General features: G+C 39.0%; 2 protein-coding genes across 3 annotated transcripts in view; both read right to left on the bottom strand.

The window, feature by feature from the left end:
• Positions 1-6,874, bottom strand: part of tbc1d31 (TBC1 domain family, member 31) — a 23,481-nt gene extending 16,607 nt beyond the window's left edge. The window contains exons 1-6 of one of the 2 annotated variants that reach the window (XM_083536282.1): positions 6,805-6,874; positions 6,498-6,619; positions 5,626-5,772; positions 5,434-5,549; positions 3,943-4,121; positions 891-1,042 (exon numbers count right to left, since the gene is read on the bottom strand). In XM_083536282.1, coding sequence (XP_083392408.1) covers positions 891-1,042; positions 3,943-4,121; positions 5,434-5,549; positions 5,626-5,772; positions 6,498-6,571 — 668 coding nt within the window. In that variant the 5' untranslated portion in view covers positions 6,572-6,619; positions 6,805-6,874. Of the gene's footprint in view, positions 1-890; positions 1,043-3,942; positions 4,122-5,433; positions 5,550-5,625; positions 5,773-6,497; positions 6,782-6,804 lie in introns of those variants that run through there. The other variant, XM_083536283.1, reaches the window with a different exon arrangement.
• A 3,618-nt stretch (positions 6,875-10,492) lies between these two features.
• Positions 10,493-16,110, bottom strand: LOC310735751 (uncharacterized protein). Its single transcript, XM_083558816.1, has 5 exons — positions 15,945-16,110; positions 14,096-14,359; positions 13,965-14,015; positions 12,814-12,933; positions 10,493-11,088 (listed from the first exon to the last, which is right to left on the bottom strand). Exons 1-5 carry the CDS (start codon positions 15,988-15,990, stop codon positions 10,898-10,900), a joined length of 672 nt encoding a protein of 223 aa, XP_083414942.1. The 5' UTR covers positions 15,991-16,110; the 3' UTR covers positions 10,493-10,897.
• Positions 16,111-17,702: the final 1,592 nt, after the last annotated feature.

The raw sequence follows: 17,702 nt of genomic DNA, 5'->3' as shown, positions 1-17,702 counted from the left end.
AGATGTTTCTATGAGAGCATGAGCTTACAGGCAGGATGAGCGTAAGACAGGAAATAACATATTAAGAAGTATTATGGCATAATAAATATATTTTGAGAAGATAAAAAAAAAAAAACTACGTAAAAAGGACGAGAGCTATGAAAAAAAAGGAAAAGCAATTGAAGAAAAGAGCTGGTGGTTTAAAACTTAAGGTTTGGTGAAACTAGAAAAAAATTGTACAGAAAACAAAGGATGATTTGCAGACAGAAGGGGGAAAAAAAAAAAACCCCAGACGAGATTTTAAGAAAAGGTGGGAATATTGCGGGGGTTGCATTGTTATTTGCAAAAGTGCATAAGCGGGGGCTTTTTGAAGAAAAGGTCACTATCAATAGAGATTTTTTTTTTATTATAATGTAAATTAGAATTGTATGGAGGTAAATAAGACTTCCGAGAAAGAGGATCAATTTACCAGGATGTACGCAAGCAAAGGGGTGGAGTACGCAAGCCCGTGTAAAATTATTGCTATATGTAAATTGTTAGGGAGGAGATATTAGAGAAAATATGTAACTTTCACTAGGTGTGATATAAAAAGTGCTGTTCAGGCTCATTCCTGAAAAGCCTTCTGGGACCGAGCTGTATTGACTGCAGTAATGTGATTTTGCTGTTTCTCATGGTTTGGTTGTGTAACCTTTTGTAGCTCAAAAAACTTATTGGTAACAGGGTCTGAGCTCCAACAAAAGTCTGAAGTGCTGGACATTTTAACATTGTTGGTGAAATATAATGTAGTTGGAGTTGAATAACTCCAGTCCGTGCTGTTATACAAAAATAATACACTTCAGGTTAAAGTACCCTGGCATGATCGTGACCATCCTGCAATAGATGTTGCTTTTTGACAATATTAATTCTCTTACTGTGTTACAGCAAATGCCTTGTAGTGTATCCGGGGTCCCTCCTGTGGAACTGGAAGCTGATATTTGCAAAATAGCGTGTCGCTTTCCCAAGCAAAGATGGAGTCGTCGGTAAAACAGCTCAGAATGGTGTTACCCAGTGGCAGAAAAAACACCTAAATAAACACCAATACAAAAACAAGGCACAAACAAAACAATAAGAAAACAATCTCAATACATCTAAGAATGAATGTCATGATATGAAACTATATATGACTACAAACTATATGACTTTTACTATAATAGGGAACATTTTTGGGATAAGTGCTATGAAGTACGGCTGCCACCGCTGTGTAGAGCAGCAGTTACACTGTTTACATTAATGCACCCCCAATCCCCCCAACATATCATAATTTGTATAATAACAACTTGCATAATCAAGAGATTCAAAAGAATTTTGTCAATTTCGATCCAAATACGCCACACAGGTACACTACTGCTCCTCGGAGGTCTGCCTCTAAGGAGCATAGGCCCACAAAAGCCCGCAGACAAAATGTATAAGTAGTTTTATTTTCAATGCACTTCTTCTTCCTGCTACTCTGCTTTTCTTTTAAGTTTTACTTGCTTTAACGCTCCAATAAAAAAGAAATGGAAAATGAACTAACATGTTTTGTTTTATTCAAGTTTGACTTTTTCTGTAAATGATGAAAATGGAAATGAACGAGGAACTTTCAGTACATAGAACATCAACTAAAACGATATCTTATAAAAAAATAAAATAAAAAAAGGCCAAGGTTTTGTTGTGTTGTATGTTACTTTTTTTGTAACAATGAAGTAATATCTGTAGCACAGTGATTCTGTCATGTGCTTCAGACATTGTGTCTTGTTGTGCTTTAGTTACCGCACATGAACCACACGAGTGTGCGCTTCTGACCTTGTGCCTGTACATCGTTTTATTTTATCTTAGGTGCCATTGTTGCTTTTTAATACAATTTTATTCTCCCGCAACTCGCACACACATTTCACTAACCGCATTCACCCATTAAATCTTGTCCAGGACCGCACTAGTTTGTGTCAGTCCTGCGGGAGTGCAGGTCTCCACATTGGACCTCTGCAGAAGATCCAGAATGCATCTCCACAACTTGTTTTATCCATTGCATCAATTTAAAACACTGATGTTTGCCTACAAAGGCAAAAATAGACAAGCATCTCTCTACCCCAAGCACCTCTGACTCCGCACTGCACTACGTTTTCTCCAACTTCAACCACTGCACCACACTCCCACAGCCCTCTACCACTGCAGTACGCTTCCTCCGACTTCAACCACTGCACTACGCTCCCTCAGCCCTCTACCTCTGCACTACGCTTCCTCCGACCTCAACCACTGCACTACGCTCCCTCAGCCCTCTACCTCTGCACTACGCTTCCTCCGACCTCAACCACTGCACTACGCTTCCTCAGCCCTCTACCACTGCACTACGCTTACTCCGACCTCAACCACTGCTTCACGCTCCCTCCGTTCTCAACCACTGCTCCACGCTCCCTCTATTCTCTACCACTGCACCACACTCCCTCTATCAACCACTTAACCAAGCTTCCTCCATCAACCACTGCTCCACGCTCACTCCATTCTCTACCACTGCACCACGCTCCCTCCATCAACCACTAAACCAAGTTTCCTCTATCAACCACTGCTCCACTCTTCCTCCATCCTCTACATCTACAACACGCTCCCTCCATCCTCTATCACTGCACCATGCTTCCTCATTGCTCTACCACTGCACCAAGCTCCATTGATTCTCTTCCACTGCACCACACTCCCTCATTGCTCTACCACTGCACCACGCTCCCTCCGCCCTTTACCACTGCAATACGCTCCATCATTGCTCTAGCACTGCACCAAGCTCCATCCGTCCTCTACCGCTGCACCACGGTCCCTCATTGCTCTACCACTGCACCAAGCTCCATGCGTCCTCTACCGCTGCACCACGCTCCCTCATTGCTCTAGCACTGCACCAAGCTCCATCCGTCCTCTACCAGTGCACCACGCTCCCTCATTGCTCTACCACTGCACCACGCTACCTCCGCCCTCTACCACTGCACCATGCACCCTCTGTCCTTGGCCATAGCACCGGGCTCCCTCCGTCTGCTACCACTGCACCACCCTCTCTCTATCCTCTACCACTACACCACTCTCCCACTATCCACCATGATCCTCCATCCTCTACCACTACACTATGCTCCCTCCGCCCTCTACCAATGTACCATGCTCTCTTTGCCCTTTGCCACAGCACCACACCATCCTCTACCACTTCATCAATCTCCCTTCATCCTCTACCACTGCACCACACACCCTCCATCTTACAACACTTCACCACGCTTCTTCAACTTCAACCACTGCACCACACACCCTCCATCCTGCAACACTGCAACATGCTCCCTCTGTCCTCTGCCACTCCACCACACTCTGCCACTGCACCACGCTCCCTCTGTCCTTGGCCACTGCACCGCGCTCCCTTCATCCTCAACTCCCTCCTCAACCACTGTACCACACTCCCTCTCCCTCCATCCACCAAGTTCTTTCCATCCTCTACCACTGCACCACTCTCCCTCCATCCTCTACATCTACAACACGCTCCCCCCATCCTCAATCACTGCACCATGCTCTCTTCATCATCTACCACTGCACCACGCTCCCTTCGTCCTCTACCACTACAATACTCCCCCTTATCCTAAAACACTGCTCTACTGATCCCTGCGTCTTTCAGGGAACACGTGAGACAGGTTTCAAGACTTCTTTTAGTTCTGGTATCTAGGTGGTGGAACACACTTCCACTTAATGCCTGAACAGCTGTGTCACTAGTAGTCATCAAAAGACATTTAAAGTCCTAACTCTCTGAACAGTAAATAAATTAGCAAAACCACAACATACACTATTTCCCCTGTCAAGGACAAGGACATTAGCTGAGAGCTCATGCATGTGGAAGGAAAAAATAGCACATTTTCTCTAAATTTGGTACACCACACCCCAAGACAGCAGGAGCAGAACTGAAGGGTTAAGAAGCTGTGGTTAGACCTTTTGTATTCCCACAGAATGCCGCACATTGAGCTTTCTCTTCCTCTGAAATGTATCCAAGTCCCAAAGCTGAGCAGTGTCTGAGGATGTGCTGATAGCATAGCGGCCTGAACCATGGACCGACAGAGAAGACACGGCACCCTCATGACCCCTCATCCAGCTCACCAACTGTTTGGTTTCTGAAACACAGAGAAAGCATTACATATATTAGGTACAGACAAAAAATAACACACACACCACAACAGCCAAAACAATCTATTAGTTGTGGCACAGCAATTTTTTTAGACAGGAATATAATTATTTTGCTGTAAAATATATGAAATGTATTATACATTGGTTCTGAGAGGAGTAATTCAAATCCTGGGTTTATATTAATGTCCTCCTATAATAAAGAAATGCACAAAATAGTGCCCATGAGCCAAAGTTGGCCTGCGGTGACATTTAATTTTGGACCACCCTGCCATATATGATGAGAGGAGAAAAAAAATGATAAAAATGCCATTGACAGACACAGACTTTGGATGAACTTGTAGGTAAACTGAGAAGCAAACAAACCAAGACTCATAGCTGTATTAGGAATTAAACTCCATTGGAGGGCTGGAACGACTCCTCAAGAAGAATTGGGGCAAATTATTTATCATTTAGAGTCTAAATGCTAAATGATTTGTAACATTTTTATCACTCTGGGCAGAGCTACAGAGTTAAGTGGTGGTGCGTCAGTAATAATTGTCCGTGGAGAAACACACGTGCTCTGTGGTTAAATGGTCTAAATTTTAGACGCACCGCCACTAAACTCTAAAGCGCTCTGGACAGGTAACGCAGAAGACACTGCAGAATGAAAAATGATTAGGGCCAAAAAAAATGACAGCAAGTTTTCAAAGTTTGGAATCATTTAAAAAAAAACATAAAAAAAAAACACCATACAGTGAGTTTACTCACTGTATTAATCTGTTTAAGTAATCTGAAATGGATTTTTCTTATGTATTTATATTTTGATGTAATATGGCAATTAAATACACTAAATGGGTTTAGTATTCACAGATATTCCTGTATGCAATTTCAGCAATGAAAATGTTCATTTTTCTAAAAAAAAAAAAAAAAAAAAAAAAAAAAAAAAAAAAAAAAGGAAACAAATGACTTTTTCATTTTAAGAAACTTATTTTCTCTTGTATATTTAGTATTGCTCTTTAATAAAGAAAAAGGAACTTCTTATCCGATTACTCGATAAAAAAAATCTATGGAATAATCATAAAACAAGTAAACCTTAATAAAAAAAATGAATTGCATTAGTTAATCAAATAACACATTTTGGTATAATACAACATGCCAATCAAGTTACATTTTTGGCCCTTAACAAAAAAATAAATAAATTCCAAAACAGCATGTTTATTGTGTGTGTATAGCTTCAACAACGCAAGTGCTAACAGTAAATAAGTTATTTTGTGGATGTGTCAGGGTTTTATGCTTTGATCGGAAGCTGTGAGACCGTACCTTTGTCAAAGCACTTGATGGAATAATCGGAAAGGGCAACCAGGTACTCAGTCGTTCTGCGCAGGTTGAAAGCCAGGGCTGTGCAGGCTTGTCCTGTTTTCTGGATCAGCTTAAATCTGGTAAATGACAGTCAGTACAAGATGAGTACCACGTTATTTATGTATGTATTTATTTGGTTTCAAATGTACGGACCCATTTCTGCTCATATCAAACACGTAGATATTCCCATGGTGATCACCAGCAAGAAACGCCTCTCCCGTAGTGTCAAATGCCACCTGGAGGAAGCGAACAGTCTTAATGTGGTGAGCAGCTGCACTGCGAATAACCGACAGCAGGATCCTGATGGTGGAAACAAGAGTGGAAAACAGTTTTAGATGTTTTATTTGAATCTGTTCCTCAAATAATGCAGCAGTGAATTCACTGTGCAACAAAAAGATGATTAAAATGATTTATTCCAAATCATAAAGAAAGTGCAATACAGAGAAGGTGACTGATGTAAATACTGATTGACAGGCCATTCGGTGCCATGACGTACTCTAAATTTATAAAAAAGATTACATTGTCTAGTTTGTCTTATTTCACAGTTGTACACATGAACTGAAAGAAAATAACCCTTACAATAAATATGCAATAGTGAAAACTATTAATACTCTGAAAGATACATAGAACATTGTAATAAATAGATAAACTAGAAGGGTTCCAGTGGGGCTTCCAGAAGGGTTTCTATAAGTATATTCAGAAGTATATTTAATATCAATCTGAAAACAATGTCAGACTTTTTGTTTTGTGTTCTTACTGAATGCACTTTTAGGACAAATAAAATCAGCCATACAATCAGGACAAAAAAATGGCACCCTATGAGAAGAGCTGGTGTAAGTTAAGTGTGCATTTGCTGACAAGTATTAATGAAAGTTGTGAGTGAAATTCTGTGTTTTGTTTGCACTCTTTTGACATGGACAAGAGTCTCACTAATACCCTGGGCTGTGTTTCAATACAGGTGTACAGCCACAAACAAAACCTCCAGCAGGTATTTGGAGAGGTCATCTCTAAAGGTTGAAATTTACCCATTATTAGATGGCACTGGTCTGCGGTGCCATAATTTCCCTTCATCTTTATAGGCGATCTGTAGAGTCTGCATGCTTCCATCAGTTCTCTACTGCACCGCCGCTCCGCTGAATACCTGTTGCTAACAACACAACCGGATTAACGTTAGTCATTAGCCTGCTGCAGCCGTAAGACTTTACAAACAATTTAATATATTAATAAATCAGTTTTGGCCTCTAATTTCGTGTATAAATGTTTAAACACATGAGCGATCTCTCTACGAGAACCTTCTCGCTCCTGTTTATAATACAGCCATATTAAACCTACCCGCGTTGCTGTTTGATACCGGAAGTGCACGCCGGATGTTTGTTTTGTTTCAAGTACAAATTGCTCGGTATTCCCTACCTTAGTGCACTACGTGCGCTACAAAATAACTGCTGATACACCCTACAAAGTGCACATTCATAGGGTCAAATGAAAAGCATTTGCAATACGACCTTAAAGCCGACTTTCTGTATATTCCTCACTAAAGTTCATCTGCACACATTTATACACGTTTACACACAATCTAAACACGTTTGTACACATTTATACACTTTTACACACAATTTAAACACATTTATACACATTTACACACGTGTATACACATTTTTACAAACGTATACACGTTTACAGACATTTATACAAATTTATACACTTTTGCACACATTAACACTCATTTGTACACAAGTATACACAATTACACATTTACACACATTTTTACAAATGTATACACCTTTACACACATTTATACACATTTACATTTTTTTTTTTGTTTGTTTGTTTTTTTACAAATGTATACACATTTACACCCATTTACACCCCTTTAAATAAAAAGATTAAATGAATGATTAGGAAACTACTGCAGAAGTGATAAGAGAGGCAGCTAGAAAGGTACTTGTTGTGACATCTGGAAATAGATGGAAGACAAGGAGACGTGGTGGTGGAATGAAGAAGTGCAGGAGAGTAGAAGGAGAAAGAGGTTGCAAAACAGAATTGGGATCGACAGAGTGATGAGAAAAGGAGGCAGGAGTACAAGGAGATTCGGCAGCAGGTAAAGAGGGATGTGGCGAAAGCCAAGGAAAAGGCATATGAGGAGCTGTATGAGAGGTTGAACACTAAGGAAGGAGAAAAGGATTTGTACCGATTGGCCAGGCAGAGGAACCGAGCTGGGAAGGATGTGCTGCAAGTTAGAGCAATAAAGGATGGAGATGGAAACAGGAAGTGGATAGGATTAGTAAGGAGGAAGTGAGAGCTGCAATTAAGAGGATGAAGAGTGAAAAGTCGATTGGACCAGATGACATACCAGTAGAAGTGTGGAGATGTTTAGGAGAGATGCAGTGCAGTTTTTAACAAGATAGATGAACAAGATTTTGAAAGGCGAAAGATGCCGAAGGAATGGAGAAGGAGTGTGCTGGTACCGATCTTTAAGAATAAGGACATGTATGAGAACAGTGTGAAAGCAGTGAAGTGTGCAGTAGGAACAACAGGATCAAGGTGGAGGTTTGACTGCATCAAAGATCAGCTCTGAGTCCTTTCCTGTTTGCAGTGGTGATGTACAGGTTAATGGACGAGGTCAGGAGGAAAGGAGGAAGGCCAAGTAGGAGATTTATGGATGTGGTGTGGAAAGACATGCAGTTACAATAGCTGGTTTGAAAGAAGCAGATGTAGAGGACAGAGTGGTATGAAGCTGGATGATCCGCTGTGGCGACCCCTAACGAGAGCAGCCGAAAGAGGAAGAAGCCTAAGAAGAAGAAGAATCATTTAGAAATATGCAACCCATTCTGCCGATAACTTTAATATTGAATTAGAATCATGAATTTTTGAGGTTTTGCTTATGAATGGGTTTTTTTCTTCTTGTCAAAAAATATTTGAGTCAGTTACAGCTGGAATTGACCAAACATTTTAGAAATGTTTCTTTTTTCTGTGAATGAATTCTACATTTTTTATTTTTGTTTATAATCCCTAAACACAATTTTAAAAACAAGGCTCATTTTGTCAAAACACTATAAACGATTCACACGTCGACACACACAAATAGCTGAACATGTCAGTTACTTTGCAAAATGAAACACTTCATTTAAAAATTTACATTAGTTTACCAAAACAATTTTTACACCATATGGAACACACAAGATTCATATAATATTTTTTAGTTTGATTCATTTACACAGTATTGTTCTCAATCTCAAACACATGTAGAATATCAAATTTTCTAATGATCTAGTCTGGGTTTGATTTTTTCAGAGATATTGTTAAAGTAAAGTACATGAATACCAAACAGTAAACACAAGGTGCTTGGTGAAGTTGCGACAAAGGGGGATTTTGCAAAAGAATATTTTAATTATTGGTATTTTTTAAAATAAAGATAAAATTTAATTTAATCTGTGACAAATGTGTTTTAATCAGTTTAATTCCACATTATACAGTAGCAACTGTCTGGGAACCAGAATAGAATAGAATAGCCTTTATTTGTCACATATACATTACAGCACAGGGGGAGTGGTGGCTCCAGCGGTTAAGGCGCCGGGTTGCCGATCGAAAGGTCTGGGGTTCAAGCCCCGGTATCGCCAAGCTGCCACTCTTGGGCCCTTGAGCAAGGCCCTTAACCCTCTATGCTCCGGGGGTCCCTTACGAGGGAAATATCAAGGTCCGTGACATCGGAGTGACGTGGGGCCGCCTTCCCGTGGGCTCACCACCTGCAGGAGGGACCGTAAGGGACGGTGCTGTGAGGATTGGGCAGCAGGCGGGGGCCTGCTTAGACTGCTGCCCCCGCGACCCGAATTACGGATAAGCGGGAGAAAATGAATGAATGAACATTACAGCACAGTGAAATTTGTTCTTTGCATATCCCTAAGAATTGCTAAGAAGCTGGGGTCAGAGCACAGGGTCAGCCATGATACTGTGACCCTGGAGCCAGGGTTAAAGGCCTTGCTCAAGGGCCCAAGAGTGGCAGCTTGGCGGTACCGGGGTTTGAACCCCCGACCGTCTGTTCAGTACCCCAGCGCTTTAACCACTGGAGCTACCACTCAGCATTGAAAGAATGCTTTCAAATGTTAAGTTTCTAGGTTTGAGTTTGGTCCGCACGATTAAAAAAATACAACATTTCTTTCTTTCGGCTTCTCCCCTTTAGGAGTCGCCACAGCGGACCATCCGCATGTTTGATTTGGCACATGTTTTTACGCTGGATGCCCTTCCTAACGCACCCCTTCCCATTTATCAAAGCTTGGGACCGGCACTAAGGCTTGTGCAACCCTAATGGCTGGGGTCGGTTCCCTGACCGGGGATCGAACCCGGGCCACAGCGGTGAGAGCGCCACGTCCTAACTACTAGACCACCAACATAATAGTAATAATATTAATAATAATAATCTTAATCTTAAGTAAAAGTAAAGATTTTAGCGTAATAAGTGGTCAAATGATATTTTGTGCCCTACCTGGATACTACTGTCAGTCAGTCAATGTACAATAAATGTGAAAGAAATTTTCATACAGTTCTATATGAACTAAATCGAATTCCACAAATATTAGGCTTATTATATAACGTTTCATTCATTCATTTACAGTGAGCAATTTACTCTGGTCAAAGGCACAGAAGCCCAGCCTAGTGGCAATGAGGCCTGAACACAGTGTGAATGGGGCACCAGTTCTGGGAGAAACCAGAGAACCCACGACACAGAGAGAAGACGCACAAGGACTCCAGCTCAAGATGGAATTCCAGAACCTGAAAGTGTGCAGGGGAAACATCACCCTCAATAGCACAGTCACGTCTTTATTATGTTATTTTCTGTTTATTAGAGCAATAGTGTTTTTTTTATGCTGGAAATTTCTATGAGCAGAGCAAAATAGGTTCCTCCAGATCTATGTTTTCAAGTCATTGAGATCTGGATTAAATTTGTGTAATTCATGTTATCAGTCAAATCTGATAAAAACTATAGGAACCAAAAAGGAAATAAAAAGCAGCACAGCACAGTACATTTTCATTTTCATTGATATTTTTATTTTTACTAAAACGTAAATATTCACAAACCTTAATAAATAACTTTGTATATATAAATATAAAATGTTTCATCATGGATGAAACATAAAAATGAATAAAAGCAGTAACGCGTAGCTTATTAAAATGTAACAAAATCGGTCTGTAACAAGAAAACAAATCAATCCTAAACACTGATATAATCAAATCCAGATAGTTATAAAACAGCATTTACACTTATGCATTTTAGATTCGATCACACAATTGTGTATGCTTGCACTTCAGTTTAAAACCATGACTGGTTTTGTACTGAGTTTCACCTGAGAGTCTTTGCACATGATGACAGGTATTTCACTGAGGAACCTATATATTTCCTGTACAGTCTGTGGCCTCAATCTTGACCTTTTCACTCCTCTAAATCCTCTGACACACTCTCAGTTTCTTCCTGATGTTCAGAGTCCAGACTGCTCTCAATGTTCATATAGTTGTTGTCTCCTATGATGACGTACTCTACGTTGGAGCTGTCCACCTGAACATTAGGAGCCTCTGTGGGGTTTGGTGATCTCCTGTGACTCTCCTGTGGAGGCTCTACTGCATCTACATAAAAAAAAAAAAAATAAAAAAAAAAAAAACAGAATGAAAACTGCATCGAGTGCACTCTATACTGATTACATCTACTAAATAATTACAGTTTTTCTCAGTTGCTTCGGAGTGTAAATCATATCGTCTTAATATTTGCAAAGCACTAAGTGCATTTTGAGCATATTATTTCCATCATAAATGTTCTTTGGTTCTTGTTCACAAACAAGATAATCAAAAGGTTTGTCATGTCAGTATGAAGTGCAAGGTTAAAGTATTTCCTGATGTAAACTACAGTTTGGATTCTGGCATCTATGAATTTCAACAGCCCAAATGTACACATTACTGTATGTGGGATATTGATGGCAAAAGACCAGACAGATTTCACACTTTTACTGTACTGCACTAGTGTTCGTTTGCTTCCTGGTTGTTCATCCATTTTCAGAAATTTAAATTGTATGTTTTGCTCTTTCTGTATAAACTTTCTTTCGGCTTCTCCCGTTAGGGGTCGCCACGGTGGATCCTACGCATGTTTGATTTGGCACATGTTTTTACGCTGGATGCCCTTCCTAACGCAACCCTCCCCATTTATCCGGGCTTGGGACCGGCACTGAGAGTGGCTGGGGTCGGTTCCCTGACCGGGGATCGAACCCGGGCCGCAGCGGTGAGAGCGCCGCATCCTAAACACTAGACCACCAGGGAACCTGTTTTGCTCTTTCTGTATACGCTCACCAACTGAAGGTTTGTGAGATTCAACTTAGACCTATTTTAAAGAACTTTTAAAATTTACCTTTATTGTGAAATTCAATGACCACCATACACAATGCACAATTTATCAATTCAAAGTTTAAAAGAAATTCAAGCTTGAGAAATAATGACAATTTGTTTATACAGGTTGATCGATTCAACGTTTTTTGGCAATTTGCAAAAATCCATACCGATAGTTGTTCCAGGTTGCCATCTACCACGTGCTGTTTATTTAAGGTGACCTTTTTATTCATTTTGGAGGCAACTGTTTTTATTTACTTGGAGTGTTACTTTTTGATTCAGTTTGAAGGCTTGCCTTTTATTTACCTAAATATTGATTCATATATTCACATTATTTATGATTTCATAACACATTTTTATGATTCTGTAATGTTTTTTTGTAATAAAGGATAGTAATAATTTACATAGTTTTTTTTTAAATTTTATATCCAGTATCCATTTTAAAAACTATCGGTTGATTATTTGGTTATCAGCAAATACGATCCAACATAGCTATCAGTATCAGTATCAGTAAAATCCATTACTGCTACTACTAATGTAACTATTTTGCATTCAATGACTTATGCAATGAACTTAAAGCCTAGATGTTTTGGGGGTTAAGAATAATCAGGTGAGAACCAGTATAATATATTTTAGTTACATGACTAACAATTGATAATGTAGGAAACGGTAGACAATTGTACACAATGAGTTCAATGTTTGTACCAAAGCATTCGCAATTTGTTCAAAACAATGACATACTTCTTTTTTAAGATGTGTACTAGTGACTACGTGATTTGCAGGTTGTGAATTTTGTTCAAAAAAAATCTGAAAAACGCCCCAAAGTGGCTGAGAAACTTTTTATAACAAAAAAAATATTTTATACAAAATAAATGTTATATTAAAAATAATGTTTATACATTAGATTAGGGCACTGTAATGGTAAAGAGTATACTATACAAGCCATTTCCTTCTGCTCTTTTGTGCCGCCCTTACCATGAATGACATCAGCCTGAGTGAGAAGACAGCACAAGCTATTATTGCTTCCGATGATGCAGTTCCTCAGCGAGGAATTGTTAATGTTTATGACACACAAAGGACCAGTTTCAGGTGCCTCTGTAATACAGGGGACAAAAAACAGTATAAAGGATTTGAAACCGAGATATTCTGCTCATCACTTAAAAGAAATGGCATAAGCATGGATGAATGAAGTGAGAATCTGGTTTACATGGAGAACTAAGACCAAACCAAACCAAGAATCAAACCAAACCACAACAGTTTAATGACGCATGAAGCAGAAAAATAAAAAACCCTAACATATTTCTCATTGAAAGCACACCGGCATAACAACTTCCATGTGTGTTTGGCTTATGTAAACAGTAGTGTTATCAAAACCCTGGCCAAACTAGATTTGTCATCAGGCCAGACATCTGAAGTGTAATCTAAACCCTCTCAAAGTTGCATACGCCTGACACGATCTGGCCTCAGGGTCAAGGGGAAAATGTCTATATATAAGGCACAGTATTATTTCTTTAAAAGCCATTTTTCGAGTGGTGCTCAATCTTTTTCTTATAAAAGGTCAAAAATCTAACTTGATTGAGGTCAGTGGGTTAAAAATATTATATTATACCAAACACTAAATCTAAAAGCAGCAAATAACAGCAGCAGTAAACGAGTACATTTTTAATGATTATGAATTTGTACACCAACGCATATTTTTTTAAATAGATTATATAATTGATCAACATCTTTACACTAGGTAACACCATTGTTCTGAGAATATATTTTAAATAAAACTGGTATGAAAACATTTGGAGAACGCTGCTGAATTGGACATAATACATTTTGTTGAGGCAGGAATTTTATGTCTATTATCTAGTTTTCTGACCTACAGTATGTACACGGTCTTGTGCAGCAGCAAAGCAAACCCACAAGCAAACAAGTTTCTCTTCACACATTTTTGCAGGAAGGAAATCCGCACTGTGACACTGCTCATGCACTCAATCACTGTTCTTTTCACCTCGAGCATAAGTTCTCAGATGATAAGGTGAATCCGATAAAGCGCCTTCTTAGTGTTATTTACTTCTACAAACCATTTGAAGAATGAGTGGCTCAAGAAGTGAAAGCAAATGAAAAAAGGTACATACCTGAAAACGTAGACTTCTCCACATGCTGGTGAGCCTCATCATTAACCTCCACTGCAGGAGAGGCAAACACATTAGAGCCAGTCCATGTTACATATGTTCTATCTGGAAAACACCTGTCTGCTCACACCTACCCGAGCCTCTGGTGACGGTGTTGAAGAGTGATGGGCTGCATGCGTTCAGACACTGGAAGAACTGCAGACATGGTGTGCGGCCCTTGAGCAGAAGCATTTGCAGGAGACACACTGCTTGTTTCATGTCCGTAGCCCCAGCACGGATCACCTGCACCTCGTAGTCAGTGAGAGCATGCGAGCGGCACAGGCAATCAGAGATCTGCTGCACCATGCAGGAAGTCATGCGCTTGCTCAGGTTGCTCAGCTCACGCCTAAGGACCTTTTCTATTCAAGAACAGAGATGGAGGAATGTGGTTATTTCACTTTGCGTCAAGCCAAAGCAAAGAACACACAAATATGCATTATAAGGCCAGACATCTTCAAAGGTTCATTTTGATTATTTGGAAGAAAAGATCACCTCAGAAAAAGAGAAGATCTGTTGGTTCATTTCAAACTGCTCACAGATTCTGTGTATCCACGATATGGGCTATGTTTTTCCAGCCATATGTGCTTCTATCTTTTTTGTACGTGTTAGCATGAGACTTTTCTCTTCACTGTTAATATTTAGAGGGACTCAGAGTTGTTTCTCATGGTACTTTGGCGCCTTTGTAAGTTCTGCCTATCCAATGTGAGAACGTGGCTTATTCAATACTGTTTATGTGACTTCCTGGGTTAACTGTTCTATAGTATTGTTCCTGTTTACATATAGAGTAAGGAATGTAGCCCCTAGACCCTGAATGTATGTAGCTAATACATCTCTGGCTTTCCCCGTCTTATTTTTTATTACCAAATAAGTTCTTATTTTAGCTCAGGCTCTGTTCAATATGCCTATATTCTTGCCTGTTTTCTGAATTAAATCTAAGAACTTACATTCCACATTGTGTGTTTATTTCTGATCAGTTTCTTCTTCTCCAAGATTTGAGGCATGAAAAAATACATCTAATAGCAAATAGAGACTACACGTGGAAAACGATGTTATGTTAAAAAAGCGCATGCTGATCTTATGCTCATGTGTCCACAAACTTTTGACCATATCGTGTATGTCCGTGATTTAACTTGTGGCAGGTATAGCAGAGGTGATGGCACTGAGTCAAGGCATTAGGTTTAAATCCCAGAATCATGTCTCAGATGTATGCTGTGTTGGATTATAGTGTCAGGCAAAAGTGCAAATGTAAATGTTCCTCGAAAATGTGAGGCTGCTGTATGTTTTACATACTTTTGTTTTTTTACACAATACTGGTGTTTTATGTAGTTCTTTGGGACAATCATATTATTGTTCATTGAGTTATGCCAATAAAAAGTTGCACATCACTGTGATTGTTGTTATTGATGCACATAACCTACAGTTGTTTTGCCATCGAATAACTACATCTGATTCTCTGTGACATTATACCATAATAATCAGCTCAAGACTGCCTGAAGATTTTGCTTCTCCTATTGCAAAGCTTTACAGAAATTTCTAGAAGTCTGATGGTGTGTGCTACTAGTCATGCGTCATCTAGTGTTTTGATCTACTGCACGCACAAACACACGCGCACACCTGAACAAACACACGCATGCGCAAACATACGCACATTTTTGTTAGTATTGTTGCCTTCTTGCCTTGTGAGGAAGTTCCATATATATAATCAGCACTGTAAGCCCTAAATACCAAAACTAAACTGCTAAAATGTTCTCTCTCTCTTCACACACACATACACTTATGAATATATATATATATATATATATATATATATATATATATATATATATATAGTCATTTCTATTCGTGTTAGATATCTTCAACCACTTCCTCGTTCTCCAAATCGAGTTTTTAGGTGTGTGTGTGTGTGTGTGTGTGTGTGTGTATATAAAAGTGTATAACACTCACCGGGTGAGATGACCATCATGCTGCTATCCGACGTGATGATGTTCATTAAACAGAAGCCCCCAGGACTGACTTTCTACTTCTCCGCATCTGCCTCAAATTCGAACTTCAACATGAAACCGATACTGCGACCGCGACACGTGTACACGACTGCGCATGCGCGCCTGTAATTTCCCTGTGCTGAATTTCCCGGCATGAGCTCATCCCTCATTTCTTACCAAGTTGGTTTATTCTACTACTTACATAATTACTTCATCACACTCGTCGGAGCTTCATAAATAGTGTTAATATACTGCTTGATTTATATCAAAAACGCTTTAAATTAACTATTTCATAGGATTTAAAGATGTCAATGGTTCTTGTTGGTGGTCTTATATATAGATACACAAACAGTATCTTACAAAAGTGCAGCAAATATTTTTTAATATATCTTCTTAAGGGACAAAACTATAGAAATAAATGTTGGATATATTTTAGTCAATGTGAAGCTTGTATAGCAGTATAGATTTACTGTACAAAGTGAGTACACCCTAAGTGAACATGTCATAATTGTGTCCAACGTGTCAATATTTTGTGTAAACACCACTGTTATGTAGCACTGCCTTAATTCCTTCTGGGTATGGAATTCACCAGAGCTGCACAGGTTGTTGCTGGGATCCTCTTCCACTCCTACATCACAGAGCTGCTGGATGTTAGACACATGGTGCTTCTCCACCTTCCGCTTCAGGGATGCCCCACAGGTGCTCAATAGGGTTCAGGTCTGAAAACATACTTTGTCTTCTCCTTCACCTTCAGCTTCCTCAGCAAGGCAGTTGTCAGCTTGGCGGTGTGTTTCAGGTCGTTGTTATGTTGGAAAAATGCTGTTCGGCTCAGATTCTGAAGAGATACATCATGTTCATAGTTAAAGAAACAAAAACATGGTTCAAATGGTTTCCTCAGGAACATATTAAGTGGCATTGGAGTTCATTTAGTCTACACATTTTATTGTTATTGTTATTATTAAACTTGAAAACACACACAACAATGCCAGGGTACGAAAAAATAAACTAGCGTTAGTGCAGTGTCTCTGTAACTACTCACTCCTTTCCAGAAATACGATTTGTTTTGCGCATGCAGGAAAACACTAAGGAATCCGTAGTTATCCGCTAAGTAGAAAGTTGCCAGCGGTTAACACTAGCGCTATGGACTCTCATTTTATGGCCAGCTTCAAGAATAAAAGAAGAAAATCCTGAAAATGTCAGATATGGAGGGAGTGAATTAATGAAGGATGGAAGGAAAAAAGACATTTGTTGAACGATGCTGAATAAAGTAGAACAGTTAAATAGATCATATTTTTAGAAAATGAAATATTAAATGTAAAACACACACACACACACACACACACACACACACACACACTGTACAATACATCTGTATTACCCAAATAGGGAAATGGTTCTAACAAATGTAAATTATTAAACTTATTCTATTTTTTTCATTTTATTTAACCAATTTAATCAATATAATAAAAAGTGTATGCATTCATTTGATTTATTCTATTTTATTTTTAAGTTAAATATCGTAAACTATTATTTTATATATAATTTAACCAAACAGGCATTTTATTTAACATTTTTGATTTTATTTAAAATTGTTTTAAAAATGTAAACTGTTAAAATGGTTATTAAAATGTTAATAATAATAATAATAATAATAATAATAATAATAATTTTATGTTTTGCATTTCTTCATATATATATATATATATATATATATATATAT

This window comes from Silurus aristotelis (genome assembly GCF_946808225.1).
Source record: "Silurus aristotelis genome assembly, chromosome: 1".
Lineage (NCBI taxonomy): Eukaryota > Metazoa > Chordata > Actinopteri > Siluriformes > Siluridae > Silurus > Silurus aristotelis.
Note: the sequence above shows the minus strand (reverse complement) of the source record. Positions and strands in the feature narration are given on the sequence as shown.

What these genes read in the sequence shown, in the direction of transcription:
- LOC310735751 (XM_083558816.1), bottom strand. Translation starts at nt 15,990, where the DNA reads ATGAACATCATCACGTCGGATAGCAGCATGATGGTCATCTCACCCG. An exon ending in CACCGTCACCAGAGGCTCGG is followed by an intron (nt 14,016 to 14,095) that starts GTAGGTGTGAGC and finishes CCTCTCCTGCAG; the next exon opens with TGGAGGTTAATGATGAGGCT. An exon ending in TCAGGCTGATGTCATTCATG is followed by an intron (nt 11,089 to 12,813) that starts GTAAGGGCGGCA and finishes TTTTTTATGTAG; the next exon opens with ATGCAGTAGAGCCTCCACAG.